Below are 19,123 nucleotides of genomic sequence, written 5' to 3'. Positions count from 1 at the left end.
TTAATTGCGCGTCGACGTATATACAAGGTTTTTGGAAATTTTGCATTTCAAGGATAATATAAAAGGAAAAAGGAGCCTCCTTCAAAGGCGAATATTCACAGAACTACTAGTTATTTACTAGTAGTTCTGTGAACAGTAGACCTCGCCCTCAGTAAGTTACATTGACCTGTTGTTATGTTTTCTCAAGAATTAATAAATAATTTATCAATTTAAAATGTCTAGAAAAAATCCTTAATAAATATAGAGCTTCCTGTCCTATCGTACCTTGACGTGTCGTCCCGGAATGTGAGTGTGAGCGCTGTTTTCAGGTCTGGCTGCAACTGTCTACAACGTTGATGGAAAGATACATTTTCAAGATGTTCGATGTTTTAGAACGGGTAGTATTATAGTCCACTAGACAGCTGATTTATGATGAATAATATTCTATAGTCTGATTTTTACTCTAATATTGACGTATGAAGGAGGCTCCTTCTTCCTATTATATTATCCTTGAAATGCAAAATTTCCAAAAACCTTGTATTTACGTCGACGCGCAATTTAAAAAGGAACATACCTGTCAAATTTCATGAAAATCTATTACCGCGTTTCGCCGTAAATGCGCAACATATAAACATTTAAACATTAAAAGAAATGCCAAATCATCGACTTGAATCTTGGACCTCACTTCGCTCGGTCAATAAAATGAATAGTTTATTATTTTCAAACAAAAATGAACATTTAATATTATACCGGCATCAGTTATCCTCTACAGCAGTGGCAACTGAGAGAATCGGCTACGCTGTTCACCTATCTTTCTTCACTGCCATTATAACGTGGACCTCACTATATGCACATTGATCACATCTCTCCATCCTTACTCTGAAACCCAACCATCTATTACTTATCAGGTAATATCAGAGACCTGAGTTGTTGTACCAACATCTGACTGACCGGTTCCGTTGGAGACTCAGAGTCGGAATTATTCAGCTCCTTGTTGCCGTTACTCTGGTACTCGTTATCGTTCGGCTGAGTACTGACAGTATTCATCTGAATACTATCTGCCTCCTCGTCTTCCAGACTGGAATAACTGGCCGTGGTGCCGTCAGAGTCGCTGGGAGGTTTTTCTCCCTCTTCGTCTTCCATAGATTCACTGCTAGATTCGCTCGTCTCCTCGCTATCATCCTCCTCATCATCCTCGTCCTCCTCCTCCTCTTCGGCTGCCTCCTCGGAGTCACTAGTCGAGTCGGTCGTGGGTTCGTTGGTGTGGTTGCCGTTAGTTGTTTCGGCTTCGGCTGAAGCTGAAAAAAATCGGAGAATTGTACATAATTATCAAATTGCAAAATCCAAATCCAATACTGTCAACCACCCTGAAGAAGAAGAAGAAGAAGAAGAAGAAGAAGAAGAGAAGAAGAAGAAGAAGAAGAAGAAGAAAAAGAAGAAGAAGAAGAAGAAGAAAGCTGAGGGTGGGAAAGCCAAGACTGAGATGTGTGGATGGCATCTCAAAGGATGCTGCAGAACTTATTCGCATCAGGAATTGGAGAATGAAGGCAAGAGATCGTCATGGACAAGATGAAGAAGAAGAAGAAAAAGAAGAAGAAGAAGAAGAAGAAGAAGAAGAAGAAGAAGAGGAATTTGAAATTGAATCCGAAATTCAAATAATCACTCCTCAATGTAGCTGAATTGTACCGTATAAGTTTGAACAAATTCTATACACTTTAATGTTTTAAAAACTTTACAATATTGTGTAATTCTCAAGTTCGTTGAGAGGGCAGGTTTGGAAATGTACCTTAGCTCTATTATAATACCGAGTGATACAAAAGGGACTCTACAACTTTGAAAATTCATATAGATCTTATTAAACAAGGTACAGAGCTGGTTTTGGTGTTGTTAAAAAAGAAAACACTCCAAGTTTTTTCTCGCATAGTCCGCTAGTGTCTGGTCGCGCCGCACAAGCGCTATTGGCAGTTACGTCAAAGATGGCTGCCTTCACTGGACCCGAGCGTGCTAGCTGTGTGTTTTGGTTTGAACAACGGCATAGTGTACCTTGATATGTTGCGAAAATTTGTGATACCACAGATCGATGAGGATGACCGAGAACGAAATGTTTTCTTTATGAAAGATGGCGCATCACCACACTATCTGACTGACGTCCGAGATTTTCTTAATGACCGCTTTCCAAATCAGTGGATTGGCCGTAATGCGCCAATTGCATGGCCCCCTCGTTCCCCAGACTAACACCGCTGGAGCTTTTTCTTGTGGGGTTTCATAAAAGATATGGTGTATATACCTCCTTTGCCAGCCACTCTACCTGAACTTAGAGCAAGGATTTGCGCTGCTGTTGAGCAAGTTACACCTGGAATGCTAGTGCGAGTCTGGGGAGAAATCGACTATCGATGGGAAGAAATCGACTATCGATGGGAAGAAATCGACTATCGATGGGAAGAAATCGACTATCGATGGGATGTCTGCAAGAATAACCAACGGAAGTCACATAGAAAATCTTTAGGGTAAAAAAACTTGAAGTGTTTCCCTTTAAAACAACACCAAAACCAGCTCTGTACCTTGTTTAATAAGATTTATATGAATTTTCAAAGTTGTAAAGTGCTTTTTGAATCACCCATATGTGTATTTTTCGAGGAAATAGAATGAATGCACTTACCCTGAATGATTTTTTCAAGAATCAGTGGATAAAATTCTTTGGCAGTTGCATGATTCGGCTCATACTGCAGAACTGAAACAGATAACATACAACTTAAGGATGCTATTGAAAAAATCTGGTGTGGTACACTCACACAACTTTCCTTGCTCATATTCGAAACTACGATCAGACTTTTGTATATGTGTATATATAATTGTTTTCAGATTACTTTTTCCTTTGTGTAAATTGTGAAATTCAATGATTTTTTTTAGTCGTCATTTTTTTAAAGTCGTCAAAACAGCTGTTCTACAGATGAATATCTCGACTATGTGTTCTTTTTATGAACTGCTCTACCTACCTACCTCATGCACGAGAAGGAGGTTACAAAGTCCATTTCTCAAGGATGGGGTGGACCCCCCATTAGTTTCCCAGAAAGGAGACTCATGCCAGTTAATAGAGCTGATAAATAACTATACAGAGTATGAATTTGAAAAAAATCGGTCAAGTTATTTTGAAAAAATCGTGAAAAACATGGTTTTTTAGTAATTATCCGCCATTTTTCTCAAGAATATTACGGAGCTCCTGCAATTTTCCAAGGAAAAAACTCATGTCATTTGATAGGACTTATGAATGAATCCATGGTATGAATTTGAAGTAAATCGTTAGAGCAGTTTTTGAGGAAACTGTGAAAAACATGGATTTTTAGTCATTATCTGCCATTTTTCTCAAGAATATTACGGAGCTCCTGAAATTTTCCCAGAAATGAGACTTATGCTAGTTGATAGAGCTTATAAATAGCTATCCATGATATAAATTTGAAGAAAATCGTTGGAGCCGTTTTCGAGAAGAAAAGAAGAAAAGAAGAAGAAGAAGAAGAAAAGAAGAAGAAGAAGCTGGATGAGTGGGAAAGCCAAGACTGAGATGTGTGGATGGCATCTCAAAGGATGCTGCAGAACTTATTCGCATCAGGAATTGGAGAATGAAGGCAAGAGATCGTCATGGACAAGATGAAGAAGAAGAAGAAGAAAAAGAAGAAGAAGAAGAAGAAGAAGAAGAAGAAGAAGAAGAAGAGGAATTTGAAATTGAATCCGAAATTCAAATAATCACTCCTCAATGTAGCTGAATTGTACCGTATAAGTTTGAACAAATTCTATACACTTTAATGTTTTAAAAACTTTACAATATTGTGTAATTCTCAAGTTCGTTGAGAGGGCAGGTTTGGAAATGTACCTTAGCTCTATTATAATACCGAGTGATACAAAAGGGACTCTACAACTTTGAAAATTCATATAGATCTTATTAAACAAGGTACAGAGCTGGTTTTGGTGTTGTTAAAAAAGAAAACACTCCAAGTTTTTTCTCGCATAGTCCGCTAGTGTCTGGTCGCGCCGCACAAGCGCTATTGGCAGTTACGTCAAAGATGGCTGCCTTCACTGGACCCGAGCGTGCTAGCTGTGTGTTTTGGTTTGAACAACGGCATAGTGTACCTTGATATGTTGCGAAAATTTGTGATACCACAGATCGATGAGGATGACCGAGAACGAAATGTTTTCTTTATGCAAGATGGCGCACCACCACACTATCTGACTGACGTCCGAGATTTTCTTAATGACCGCTTTCCAAATCAGTGGATTGGCCGTAATGCGCCAATTGCATGGCCCCCTCGTTCCCCAGACTAACACCGCTGGAGCTTTTTCTTGTGGAGTTTCATAAAAGATATGGTGTATATACCTCCTTTGCCAGCCACTCTACCTGAACTTAGAGCAAGGATTTGCGCTGCTGTTGAGCAAGTTACACCTGGAATGCTAGTGCGAGTCTGGGGAGAAATCGACTATCGATGGGAAGAAATCGACTATCGATGGGAAGAAATCGACTATCGATGGGATGTCTGCAGGATAACCAACGGAAGTCACATAGAAAATCTTTAGGGTAAAAAAACTTGAAGTGTTTTCCTTTAAAACAACACCAAAACCAGCTCTGTACCTCGTTTAATAAGATTTATATGAATTTTCAAAGTTGTAAGGTCCTTTTTTAATCACCCATATGTGTATTTTTCGAGGAAATAGAATGAATGCACTCACCCTGAATGATTTTTTCAAGAATCAGTGGATAAAATTCTTTGGCAGTTGCATGATTCGGCTCATACTGCAGAACTGAAACAGATAACATACAACTTAAGGATGCTATTGAAAAAAAGAGTTCAATGATAAAAGTCTGGTGTGGCGCACTCACACAACTTTCCTTGCCGTTATGAAAATACGTAATTGATCACCTGACGCTAGTGTTCCCGCGCATCACAAGTCTACTATTCACAGATCTAAGCCAGTTGGTGACAGGACAATAACGCTGGAGACACACGAGGTCTGCTATCTCTTTATAGTGAATGATTTAATAGAATCAACAGTTGCCAACAGTTTGCAATTGAATAATCACATTCTATCAAATTTCGAGCTTATTTCTAATTTTAGGTGAAAATGTTACTGAACATTAATTGTAGAGATTTCCATTCTCAATCTTTTCCACTTGAAATTTTTTGTTTAAATTGTATCTGAAGCCTGTTAATTGGGAATCTCAAATCAAACTTTGGATAGATGGGGCGGAGCTCCTGAAATTTTTACAGATATTGGACTTCTGGCAGTTGATAGAGCTTATCAATGACTATTTCAGGTATGAATTTGATCAGAATCGTTGGAGCCGTTTTCGAGAAAATCGCGAAAAACCATGTTTTTGACAACATTTTCGGCATTTTAGCCGCCATCTTGAATTGCATTTGATCGGAATTGTTCGTGTCAGATCCTTATATTGTAAGGACCTAAAGTTCCAAATTTCGAGTCGTTCCGTTGATTGGGAGATGAGATATCGTGTACACAGACACACATACACTCATATACACACATACACACATACAGACCAATACCCAAAAACCACTTTTTTGGACTCAGGGGACCTCGAAATGTATAGAAATTTTGAAATTAGGGTACCTTAATTTTTTTCGGAAAACAATACTTTTGTTACCTATGGTTATAGGGCAAGGAAAGTAAAAATAATAGTTACTTATTTTTAACTTACACTTATTTGTTTCATATAAAGTTAGCTATGTGACGCTGCTAGTTTCTCATACTGTGCTGTTCTTACACTCTCAACCCGGTCAAAACAGTAATAATAGCCAGTAGTCGACAGTAATAAGCTAAAGTTAACAAAAATCGGCTTGAAATTTTAAACATAACCGCCCTATACCATGGGATATATTTTATGCTATTTTTTCTCGATGATTTATGAATTATGAATTGTATATTATAATGACTATTATAGAATATTGAATTCAGGATACATTTATTAGAACAGTCACAAACACGATATTTGGAAAGAGAAACAGGCAATTGCCCAAAACTTCTTCAATTCCTTGATTTTGGCACATAAATAGTCCAAAGTGAGGTTAATACCTATGAAAATATACCTTAATGATAATACCTACTTTAGATTCTAGATATTATATCAACTTTTCTAGATATTGGATTTGAATAGATCTTCAGAACAAATCACCAGACAGTTCAGTATCATGTTGATTTCCCTTATATGATGTTGTTCATATTATGATGCAGTTAATATTTTATAAATCAATTTTATGAATACTGAAATTTAAATTCCTCCTCCTCAATCTGTGAACTAAATTTGAATAAGTCTTAAGAACAAATCACTGAATCTTCATTGAACAAATCATCAGACAGTTCAGTATATATAAATATAAAAGCGAAATGGCACTCACTCACTCACTCGCAGAACTAAACATCTACCGGACCAAAAACGTTCAAATTTGGTAGGTGTGTTCAGTTGGCCATTTAGAGGCGCACTAAGAACGGATTTGGAAAAATTTCCAAAGATACGCCCAAAATCTGCGTTTTTTAGCGTTCTCTCAGCTTTATCGAGAACAAATGAACAGAAGATGTTCAAATTTAGTACAGAAGCTCAGCTAGGGTGTAATAATGTTGTGTTAGAAGGAATTTGCAATAACGTCAGAGATACGCTCAAAATTAGCTATTTTCCAGCGTTTTTTAGCTTTATCGAGAACAAATGAACAGAAAATGTTCAAATTTAGTACAGAAGCTCAGCTAGGGTGTAATAATGTTGTGTTAGGAGGAATTTGCAATAACGTAAAAGATACGCCCAAAATTAGCGTTTTTCCAGCGGTTTTTCAGCTTTATCGAGAACAAATGAACAGAAGATGTTCAAATTTAGTACAGAAGCTCAGCTAGGGTGTAATAATGTTGTGTTAGAAGGAATTTGCAATAACGTCAAAGATACGCCCAAAATTAGCGTTTTTCCAGAATTTTTTTTCTGCTTTTTCTCAAGTTTATCGAGAACAAATGAACAGAAGATGTTCAAATTTAGTACAGAAGCTCAGCTAGGGTGTAATAATGTTGTGTTAGAAGGAATTTGCAATAACGTCAAAGATACGTCCAAAATTAGCGTGTTAGAAGGAATTTGAAATAACGCCAAGTATACCCCCAAAATTAGCGGCTAGTTACAAATACAAATCAATCTTATTCCCATAAATTTATAAAAAGTTATAATCATATTTCTCATATATGATGTTGCAGTTCATATTTTATGAATACTGTAATTTGGATTCTTTCTCCTCAATCTCTGAACTATCTAATGATTTGTTCATGAATTTATTTGCTCCTTCAACAACAAATTCAATCTGTACTGAAGAAGCAACACAATTATTAAATAGCTCTTTCGTCAAGAGGAAAATTGGAGACTGATTTTCCCAGAGAAAAGTTTTCGCAGTGAAAAATTGAGGTCATACAGTCGTGGTATAAAAGAACCGCGTGCCGGAAAAAAGATGAGTTATTAGAATTGAAGAAAGGTGTGATGATGATGATGATGAATTGGAAGAAAAAGATGATGAAGAAGAGGTAGAAGAAGAAGAAGAAGAAGACAGAAGGAGAGGAGGAGAAGAAGAAGACACGAGAAGAAAAATAAGTTTTTGATGATGATGAATAAGAAGAAGAAGAAGAAGAAGAAGAATAGTGAAAAAAAGAAGAAGAAGACAGAAGAAGGAGACGAAAATAATAAGAAGAAGAGGTGGAAGATGGAAGATGACAGTTTACCCAGACTCTCGAGCTCCCAAGAAATGAAAATGAGATCTTATGACACTTTGGAGTTTCAATCTTCCAAATTAATCTTGTGTTGGAAGAGCTTTTTGTACTGAGGTTGATGCTCACACAATCCTTGACTTGTGCGTGAGTAACGAGATGAGGTAGTATTGCAATTGTTCTTGATGATTAGTGTTTCAATTATAAGACATTTCAATTTCAATATTATGGTTGATGAAAGATGAATTTCAAGGTAGTATTTCAATTGTTCTTGATGATTAGTGTTCCGATTACAATCATTGTTGATGAAAGATGAATTTTGTCCCCCAGTTTTATGTAAGTTTCGAACAATCAAGTTATGACTTTTACAAACTCATTCAAAACTGTGTTGATGATTATCGTTTCAATCATTGGACATTTCAATAACTCTTTATTGTTAATTAAAAGATGAATGCAGACCCGCGGTTCCAGGTGGGCTCCGAACCATCATGGAGGAGACTTTGTTTTATTTCATTTTATTACTTTCAAGATTGTTTTATTTTATGCATGGCTATAACTTTTACAAACTCATTCCATACAGTGTTGATGATTATCGTTTCAATCATTGGACATTTCAATAACTCTTTATTGTTAATTAAAAGATGAATGCAGACCGGCGGTTCCAGGTGAGTTCCGAACCATCATGGAGGAGACTTTGTTAGTTTCAATATTTTCAAGATGGTTTTATTTTATGTGTATGTATAGGATACGTACTCATTTTGCAGTACTTGAGTGCATTCTCATAGTCTTTCAGCATTACTGCAGATAGAAACTGTGAACAGAAAACAGAAATGTTAATTATTTACACTAAAATGGGGTTATTTGCTCATATGTATTCAAGTGTTCAACTACTCAAGTATTTAAGTATTCAAGTACTCAAGTATTCAAATATCAACTCCTAAGGTCCAGGGACTTCCCAACTACTTGAGCCACAAATGGCGACCACGTGCTCTCCTAAAATTTAAAAATTGTAGATATATGTTATTTGTAGTAACACGTGCTCTGAACATATTGTATTGTAAGAATATGAACGCTCGAAGAGCTAGAATAATAAGAAGAACCGTTTCTCAAAACCATTGAGAATGCATTTGAATAGCCTACCTAGACAGACGCAGGGGTCATTACTCTTTTCTAAAATAGTTTGAAACAAAATCATTATTTCCTAGAAACGTAACAGTATCCTAATGTTAGTCACATACACGTTTACAATAGAAACCACATGGCCCACTGTGTTTTGTGTTAACCCTTATATATAGCTATAGCATAAGTTGATGGCAGGTAAATGAAGATTGTGTATAGCAATATAGATATATAGTTAGGAGAGAAGTAAATATAGATATGTAGTTTACAACGTTACCACGTGGTTAGCATATGCTACCATTTCACCACGTGGTCAGCATATGAATATTATTGAAGCAATTATTTGATGATCAATTATTTGAATGGTGATCACATAAAACCATAAATATGAAACGAGTACATGTTTATAAAAACTAGGGCGTGAAGTAGATTAGGCTATATGTATAAAGTATTCGACAAATATAATGTTATATAATAAATTATAATTTAATAATTATTATAAGCTAATTAAGTTAGTTGAATCCGAATTCATAGGCTAAGGACAAATTTATAAATAGAATAAATTAGGTATATTGATTGAAACATGTTGACAATGAGTATAAGAAACCTGCTTAATTAATTAAGTAGTAATTGATTGGTATCTTATTAATTTGATTTATTCAACTCGATTGCAATGATGTACTGTATGACATTGTATTTTGTTCATTTCATGTATTTATTATTGAAGTATTTGCCATATTGGATTTATAAGATTGATTACTGTATTAATCAAATCAATGCATTCAATTGTCAGTATCCAAACTTTAGAGTTTAAATATTGGTAAAATGTATGATATCATTTGTTTTAATAATGAAGGGGAGCCATAGTTTAAAATGATATAACATAATAAACATTATAGTGAATTCAAATTGATATTTGAATTCAATTTGTAAGCAGAGTATTAGGCTAAAGAGTTTGAGGGTAGGCGGAGCTAGAGAGCGAAGGCTGATGAGGGGTGGAAAATCGTGGTGCTAGTGCTAGTATATATGCAGGCAGACCTGTCTTGCAAAGTGAGTTGCTGTTAGTTGATGTGAATCTCTCTTAGTCTCTTGGATTTTGGACAGTGTAGGAGTGAGTTTTTGGTTTCAGACTTCAATTATCCTATAGGGAATTGACTGAGCCAGGTAAAGATTGTATTTAGAATTTTCAATTTTCCTCATTTCAAATCCACAACACCCCACCTTAAAAAGCCCAAATAAGTATATAAAATTTTATAGCATTATAGTGAAGAGCAAACTTAATTATTATTTCTTTTTAAATTCATATTTAAAGACACAATCTTAATTAATTTCTTGAAACTTACAGTTGAAATTCACTTCTAAGCACAAATAATAGTTTTTTAAAGCAAGGCTCCCCTAATCATATTCATTCTATAAAATTCATCAATTCTCTTATTTTTGACTATAATCGTATTTTTAACTAGAGGTGTTCAATATTTTGATTTTATTACTTATTTTTCAAGTAACCTGATAAAAGTGATAAGAACTGTTTGTTAACTTTTGTTGTATAAAATTAAACTTGAACTGTAGTACTTTCGAAAACTTAATCATCTTGTATTTATTTCTAATCATTACTATATTTTTGATCAATTTTTTTATAAATTCATATAAATTTAAAGTTCAACAATAAATTCATAATTAACCTTTGTTTTGCCTTTCACTTTATACATTCCCTTACACACGACCCTGATCTATCTCTCTTTATCTTTTTCTTCTATACTATTATTAGTTCAGTGAGTGAAATAATAGTAAAGTAATTATTTTATCAATTCATAGTAATTGATTGGCGCCGGGCAAAATACCGTATAGAGTGAGGGAGTTCGAAACCCACTCTAAACAAAGACCGACAGTGGGAAAGAGTTCATACTGTAGGCTCTATATTTGTGAATAAAGTATTTGAAAGCCATAAACGTTTCAAAGTGGACAGGATGATCTAAAAAAAAGGTTTCAAGGTGGACAGGTTGATCTAAAAAAAGGTTTCAAAGTGGACAGGTTGATCTAAAAAAAGGTTTCAAAGTGGACAGGTTGATCTAAAAAAAGGTTTCAAAGTGGACAGGTTGATCTAAAAAAAGGTTTCAAAGTGGACAGGTTGATCTAAAAAAAAAAAAAGGTTTCAAAGTGGACAGGTTGATCTAAAAAAAGGTTTCAAAGTGGACAGGTTGATCTAAAAAAAGGTTTCAAAGTGGACATGTTGATCTAAAAAAAGGTTTCAAAGTGGACAGGTTGATCTAAAAAAAAAGGTTTCAAAGTGGACAGGTTGATCTAAAAAAAGGTTTCAAAGTGGACAGGTTGATCTAAAAAAAGGTTTCAAAGTGGACAGGTTGATCTAAAAAAAAAGGTTTCAAAGTGGACATGTTGATCTAAAAAAAGGTTTCAAAGTGGACATGTTGATCTAAAAAAAGGTTTCAAAGTGGACAGGTTGATCTAAGAAAGGTACCTACTCGAGAGCCTTCCAACTGACTCTCTCAATTTCACCCATAGATAGGCTAAAAGTTGTTCAATGGCAGAAAAATAACATCTATACAGTAGTATCAGACAGATAAGAGTAACAACTGATACTTCAAGACACAAGTAACTGTAACAGTTACAAGTTCAGTACAGGTAGAAGTTCTTTGTAGGAAACGTCATGATTGAATTTTGGTTCCTAGGAAACGCCACACTCAATGGGTTCATAGAAAACGCCACACTTAATGGGTTCATAGAAAACGCCACCGTAGGAAGTGCATCATCTTATGAGGCGTGATCAAAAGGTAAGGTGACTTTTTAATTTCGCAGGCAACACACATTTGATTTTTTTATTTTGTTGCGTTTTACATGTGTCCTGAACATATGTTTCAAGTTTCAAGTGAATATCATTTTTGACAGTTACAAACAAAGACCTTGAAGAAATATATTTAGGGCATCTCTTAGAAACCTGAAGAACATATTTAAGGTCTTTGGTTACAAAGGTCAGACATATTTTGGTGTGCTCAGCGATTTTTCTTCTATCAAAAAAAATGGATCAAAGAATTCTCATCAAATTTTGTGTAAAAAAATGAAATTAATCACTCCAAAACATTTGAAATGTTGACAGTGTCATACTGTGAGTTTATACTCATGGTGAAAAAAAAAACGTTCATAAGTGGTACAAGCTTTTCCAAGATGGTTGAGAAAATGCCAATGACAAACCTAGTACTGAATGTCGACTCTGAACACCGCAACACTACAACAACAAATTAATGAAAACGTTTAAATAGTTAAAATTGCTTTGGAAAATCGTTGAATCACTATCAGAAAAGTTGCAGAAGATGTTAGCATATTGGTTGGCTATTGCCATGATTTTTTTGGAAATTTTGAGTATGAAAAGTGTGTCAGCAAAGTTTGTTCCAAAAATGTTCAATTTCAACCAAGAGAACCCAAAGAAGATCACATGACAATCGCTCAAGAGCTATTGGATGATGTCAACGATGACCCAAATTTGCTCAAAGGGTTCGTAACAGGTGAAAAAACGGGTATAGGGTTACAATTTCAAAACTTGGGTTCAATCAGGACCTCCCATATACTACTGGACCTGAGCCTACAAAAAAAATGGCCGCCATATGTGGTGGTTTTATAGAAATTCCTACTGAGAAAAAATCACTATCAGCTGTTAGAGAGCGTCTCAGTTTGTTCAAATCTCAGTTTGTCTAGTTTCCGTTTCAAATATCATTGCAGGCCACCACATACGGCAGCCATTTTTTTTTCTAGGCGCAGGTCTGGTATATAGGAAGTCCTGGCTCAATCATCCCAGTGGAAGCACACTGAATCACTAAGACCAAAAATCGCTGAGCACACCATAATATTTCTGACCTTTGTAACTGTCAAAAATAAACTAAATATGCTATTCACTTGAAACTTTAGAAATATGCTTAGAAAATGATTACCAATGCAACAAAATAAGAGAATCGAAAATCAAATGTGCGTTGCCCACGAAATTCAAAAAGTCACCTTACTTTTTGAACACACCTCGTATGTATTCTTATTGATGTAAGAAATATTATACTAAATACAACATAGTGACTTATTCTTATTTGGGAACTCTGGTCACACCTATCGTGTGAACAAGGCCTTTTACATGTAAGAAATTATACTGAATACAATATAGTGAACTTTGAATCCTATACTATTAAACAAGCAACTTCTGTTTATATGTTTAGATGTTTGGATGTTTAGATGTTTATATGTTTGTATGTTTGTATTTCACCGGATCTCGAAAACGGCTCTAACAATTCTCACGAAATTCAGAAAATAGTAGGTTCATAATAAAAAGATTCGATTGCACTAGGTCTCATCCCAGGGAAAACTTGGACATTAAAAGGATAATTATTATTCATCCTTTGAAAAACAGCTGATAGTAATTATTTCTTCGTCTGTTGGTGATGGAAGTGAGTGAGCGAGTTTGTGAGTGTGGGCACAGTATACATACAGTATGGAAACTTGGCTAGTACCCTGAGGCAAAAATCCGCCATCTTGTTAGGAAGCGCCGCATTGTAATAGTATTGATGGTAGGTTCAGATCACTTTAATGATCCGGATCAATTGATCTCATTCACTGCCACGAACCAATCAGAAGACCAGGATTGGAACTTCCCAAGGTCACGTGACGTGTCTATATTTGCGTCATGTAAAAAGCATTGGATAGATAGGCGTTTGATTACAAGTTTCCATTCTGTACCTATTCTGTGGTGTGGGACTGAGTCAAAATTATGACTCAGCTGTTGAACTTTTGAAATTATACTTTTGTAAATCATTCAATCAGGTACTTAGTGCCGGTTGCAAAAAAGCCGGGCTATTTTGAATCCTGATTAATTCCAGTAGATCCATCTTTTTGAAATGGTCTTCTCTGATTTAGCTTTTGTGCAACTGGGCCTTTGTGAGGGAAATTTTTGCATTCCTCTGAGAATTAATCTAAATTTACTGTGATTGGATAAAAATTTCTGTATGAATGTTATTATAATTTCTTCTTTCTTAATATTTCGTTTATGCTTTTGTACTCCAGAGCGAAGCTCGGTCCCCGATATTTGTGCTTACCTCAGCAAGTATCTCGGTAGGCGCCGAAATGGACTCATCAGCGTCGGTGTATTCGCTGAGATCCTCGACACTGCTACTCGTTGCTACCACAGCCTTATTCTTGTTCAGCGCCGGTGGACAATTATTACCATTCACCTCGCTTTCCATCACACTAATTTCTGCAACACGCATTTCAAACAATAATATAGTTAGTGTAAAACTAGTAGTTCAGAGAACAGTAGAATTCGCTACACTCACTAAAATCACTATTGACACACGCCCGCCTATTCACACACAAACACACATACAAATTGGATATTATTGTATGATGATATAAATGCAATAGGATCGGTGGAGGACGCTGAGAAATAAAAGTTCTTTACATTATTTTTGAGCTAGGATGCACGGTTAAAGAGATAAAAAATCTGAAACTTGAAATGTGGATCTGTTGGGGGGGGGATGATTGAAAATTCAAAATTTTCAACATGTTGTAATGTATGAAATAAGACCGCCTTGGAGCGCTGGAAAATAAAAGTTTCTTACACTTTTGAGCTAGGATTCATGGCTAGGATTCATTTCCAAATAAAGTGCCGCCATCTTGAAACGGGGATGAATTGAAAATTTTTGAATACATACGTTTCTGCGCCTTGTTTCAAAGTACTTGTTACCAAATTTTATCCAAATCGGACCATAACAGCGACTGTAACTGAGGTACAAACAAACAGACAAACGCCGATTGACTTGAAACATAGAATTCGCTTCCTCATTCAATTATAAAAATCTGGTGTGGTACACTCACACAACTTTCCTTGCTCATTGAACTGTAAGCCTCTTTCTTAAAGGGGAGAATAATTTAGGGGAATAACATAATGACGATTGGCGGCAACATATTTGAAACTACGATTAGACTACTGTATATTATGTGTACCTATATACACAATAATTGTTTTCAGAGTAATTTTTCCTTTGTGTAAATAATTGTGAAATTTGATGATTTTTTTAAAAGTCGTCAAAACAGCTGTTCTACAGATGAAATATCTCGACTATGTGTTCTTTTTATAAACTGCTCTACCTACCTCATGCACGAGAAGGAGGTTACAAAATCCATTTCTCAAGTATAGCGTGGACCCCTCATTATAGTTTCCCAGGAAAATGACTCATGCCAGTTGATAGAGCTGGTAAATAACTATACAGGGTATGAATTTGAAAAAAATCGGTCAAGTCATTTTTGAGAAAATCGTGAAAACATGGTTATTTTTAGTAATTATCTGCCATCCTTCTCAAGAATATTACGGAGCTCCTGTAATTTTCCCAGAAATGAGACTCATGTCAGTTGATAGGGCTCATGAATTGCTATCCATGGTATAAATTTGAAGAAAATCCTTAGAGCCGTTTTCAAGAAAACCGTGAAAAACATGGTTTTTTAGTCATTATCCGCCATTTTTCTCAAGAATATTACGGAGCTCCTGCAATTTTCCCAGAAATGAAACTCATGTCAGTTGATAGGGTTTATAAATAGCTATCCATGATATGAATTTGAAGAAAATGGTTAGAGCCTTTTCGAGAAAAACGTGAAAACATGTTTTTTTAGTAGTTATCCGCCATCTTTTTCGCCATCTTGAATTGATTTTCTTATTGTCGGATCCTCATGGTATAAGGACCTTGAGTTTAAAATTTCAAGTCAATCGGTTGATTAGGAATGGAGTTATCGTGTTCACAGACATACACACATACAAACACACAGACCAACACCCAAAAATCATGTTTTTGGACTCGGGGACCTTGAAACGTATAGAAAACTTGAAATTAGGTTCTCTCAATTTTTTTTGGAAAGCAATACTTTCCTTACCTATGGTAATAGGGCAAGGAAAGTAAAAAAAAAGTTTGTGTAAAATAAGTTGAGACTTGGCCCTCCATCCGAAGAAATTACATGGTTGCCAATTCGTGTAAAATTGAAACTTTCTCAAATTTCCAATTCAACGTCAGAATTGGATGTAGAATATCATCCCCGATATCCTAGTAGTGCTAGAGAAAGTTTCAGGTTTGAAGGATTAGAAGGAAATTTAACTTTTATGATAAAATTGGAAACATCGCGAAAAATTGTTTTTTTTTTCAAATATCACTTCTCTCAGAATCATGGGGCGTCGTAATGCGTAATATTTTCATATCAAATGAACGGGGAGAATGTCTCCTTTCTTTTGGTGTCTGGACAATTTTAATCCGACCTACAGTTATTTTTTAATTAATGATTATGTTCGTCAATGTCAAGACATTTCAAGCAGAAAACATGCAATTTTCGACATGCTGGAAACTTTTTTGTTTCAAAAGATAAGTGGGTGGTGAAAGCGAGAAAGTTTCTCAGAAATAATTGGATTTTTTTTAATGGTATGGTCACGAAACCATGGTTGTATACCAAATAAAACTGTGTGGAATTTGACAATATATTTGTGTTTTTATTCAATTATGGAACGGTTCTACAATATTGACTCAGTCGAATTTTTAACACCCACACCTTAAACTTGAAGTGTTTTGTAACAAAATGACATCTAAGGCTGGCCGAACATCGGTTAGTCAAGACAAGACTAGTCACGTTTAGTCACAATACTTTGCTTATGACGCGAATCACACTGATTAGTCATTGCAATTAGACATGACCCCATAAGCAACTATGTGAAGTATTGTGACTAAACGTGACTAGTCTTGTCTTGACTAATCGGTGTGTGCCCAGCCTTACTAAATTCTGTAAGTAAATTTTAACCATCCGGCAGTCGCGCTGTTGTAAAAAGTACAACAGTGTCAGTTTTTTGCTGCACAAAACTATTTTATGGGGTGGTGTCAGTGCATGAGTCACCTATGCATTCCAAAACTTTCCCCCCATCACTCCACTGAGTTGCAGTATCAACCGAGAATTGGTTCAGCCTTTAGGTGCCATTTAGTCGCGACAGTGCATAAGATAGGGAAAGACTGTATACGGGGACTGTAAACGAACCAATAACACAGAATTGATGCTTTGCTTGATGTACCTTATTGGGCTATGAACTTGTAATCATCCAAATATTCATTGGCGTAAAATAATCCAAGAAGATGGAAAAAGTAATTCTACAATTAATTAATATGTTTTGACAGTAAACAGAGTACATAACACTTGGAAAATTGGATGTTGTATAAAATACAACACGCGACTGCTCGTGTGATTGAGTAGGGCGCGACTACCGGAAGGTTAAAAAGGCAGGGAAAGATTTAATTCCAATACTATATTTGACGTTTGTAATAGACAATTATTCCAATCAGGATTGAATTCATATCACAATCAATATATGTAATCAATGCTTGATAAGTTCATTTTCAATCATTAGGATAGGCTGATAATATCTACTTCCAATCCAGGCATAATCATCAAGAGAAGAATCATTTTCAGTAGATTGGCACAACTCAAGTAACATAGCTTTTAGTTTAGTATACTTTGTCACTTTATTTTAGAATTTAATGTGCTTTCAAAGTTGTAAAGTCCTTTTATAATCACTGTGTATTATACTCACCTGAGTTCAAAATTTGCGTTGTTGCGATATTCTGCACCCTTGTTGATATTCATGTTCAACATATTTCAGAATAGTAGTTTCAAGTGAATTATGGAGTAGCTGAAGAATGATGTTGTTTTGCTCATTTCAGCCAATCTGTAACATACAAATATATAAAGAAATTGGTTAATATATGATGGAGGAGAAACAACTTCAACATTTTGTACTAATTGTGATGTACGATATATTCAATTGTATATTTCCTCCATTCATAAAATGAATTGGATTGAATGAATGAATACAAAGTGAGATTCACTTTACATAAGGCTAGTGAAAATGGAAAGAGGGTTTAGTTGCCAGTCTCTAGAGTTATCGTCGAACAAACAACCCGCAAACGGACGACGACTCGAGGCTCTAATCATCAGTAAGAACTCCCTACGCTCGTTCACGAGAACTAGTAATAAAATCCCTTCGTTGGAAATTAATCAGAATATCCTAAATAAGTAGAAGAAGAAGAAGAAGAAGAAGAAGAAGAAGAAGAAGAAGAAGAAGAAGAAGAAGAAGAAGAAAAGAAGAAGAAGAAGAAGAAGAAAAGAAGAAGAAGAGAAGAAGAAGAAGAAGAAGAAGAAGAAAAGAAGAAGAAGAAGAAGAAGAAAAAGAAGAAGAAGAAGAAGAAGAAGAAAAGAAGACGAAGAAAACGAAGAAGAAGAGAGAAGATTTTATAATTATTTAAGATTTTATGTTTAACTAGAATTTTCTTTTGTCTGTCTGTATGTAACGCGATTACGGCCAAACGCGTTGATAGAATTCGATGAGATTTGGCAGGAATATTCCTTTTTCAACTGCGCGTCGATGTATATACAAGGTTTTTTTGAAAATGTGTTTTTTCAAAAATGTCACATCTTTAAGAGCGGATATCTCGAAAAGTGAAAGAGATATGGAAAAAGTTGTGAGTTCAATATTGTGGAAAATTATGTAAGCTTTATTAATATTTTCTAATTTCTTATAGAATATTCATGTCCGTGAAATGCATAATTTATTCTCGTGTTGTATGCGAAAAACTAAAAATGGCACCTTTGAACCACCCCCACACCCTTAGCACAGGTGGTGGGGATGGGGACTTTTGATATGTTTACCCCCTTACTACCCTGAACAGAACTGCGGGGTCAAAAATTCTCTTCCAAACTTTTCCCACTTTACCCTTTTTCGAGCATTTTATTGCCTGGACTAAAGATGGAGGGTGGAGAAGTGTAGGCTAATAAAACTTGAAAAGTCCAAGATGATATAATACAGAGTGTTTACGAACTCCCTACTCTAGGGCGTTGTTCCTGGGTGAGAAACATATCTAAATATCATATTTAAATTGTCCGGAAGTTTTCAGTTACTCACACAGCGGCCATTTTGCTTTTTTCACTAATTTTTTTCCTAAATAATGATTAAACATACGAAGTTGGAACTTCGCACGTCCATTTATAACAACTAGACAAAGCTACAAAAAATTTACGATGATTTTTCAAATTCATAAAACAAAATGGCTGCCATTTAAAATTTTGTTTCTTAAATAGCTCAGAAACTGTTGATTTTACAAAAACGTTACAAGAATAAATTTTTTCAGTAAATTTAATAATCGCCTATCGATTGGGCAGATTTTTTAAGATTGGACCAATATTAACTGAGATATGGCAGCTTTAGTGGTTGGTGACC

The 19,123-nt window shown here is 35.3% G+C and overlaps 1 protein-coding gene across 1 annotated transcript; it reads right to left on the bottom strand.

Annotated features, from left to right (window-relative positions):
• Positions 1–622: 622 nt before the first annotated feature.
• On the bottom strand, positions 623–17,576 carry LOC120352773 (glutamate-rich protein 2). The gene is made up of 5 exons (XM_039434989.1): positions 17,441–17,576; positions 13,923–14,080; positions 8,470–8,527; positions 4,699–4,770; positions 623–1,277 (listed from the first exon to the last, which is right to left on the bottom strand). The coding sequence occupies exons 2-5, from the start codon at positions 14,067–14,069 to the stop codon at positions 877–879; spliced, it is 678 nt and encodes a 225-aa protein (XP_039290923.1). The 5' UTR covers positions 14,070–14,080; positions 17,441–17,576; the 3' UTR covers positions 623–876.
• Positions 17,577–19,123: the final 1,547 nt, after the last annotated feature.

This window comes from Nilaparvata lugens, chromosome 8 (genome assembly GCF_014356525.2).
Source record: "Nilaparvata lugens isolate BPH chromosome 8, ASM1435652v1, whole genome shotgun sequence".
Classification (NCBI taxonomy): domain Eukaryota; kingdom Metazoa; phylum Arthropoda; class Insecta; order Hemiptera; family Delphacidae; genus Nilaparvata; species Nilaparvata lugens.
This window is presented reverse-complemented; position numbering and strand designations above follow the sequence as displayed.

Bases quoted from the DNA above. Each gene is read 5' to 3' on its own strand.
- LOC120352773 (XM_039434989.1), bottom strand. From the start codon at position 14,069: ATGGAAAGCGAGGTGAATGGTAATAATTGTCCACCGGCGCTGAACAAG. The intron at 8,528-13,922 runs GTAAGCACAAAT...TTCTGTTCACAG, and splicing joins CTACCGAGATACTTGCTGAG to TTTCTATCTGCAGTAATGCT. The intron at 1,278-4,698 runs GTGAGTGCATTC...GATTTTTTTCAG, and splicing joins TCTTGAAAAAATCATTCAGG to CTTCAGCCGAAGCCGAAACA.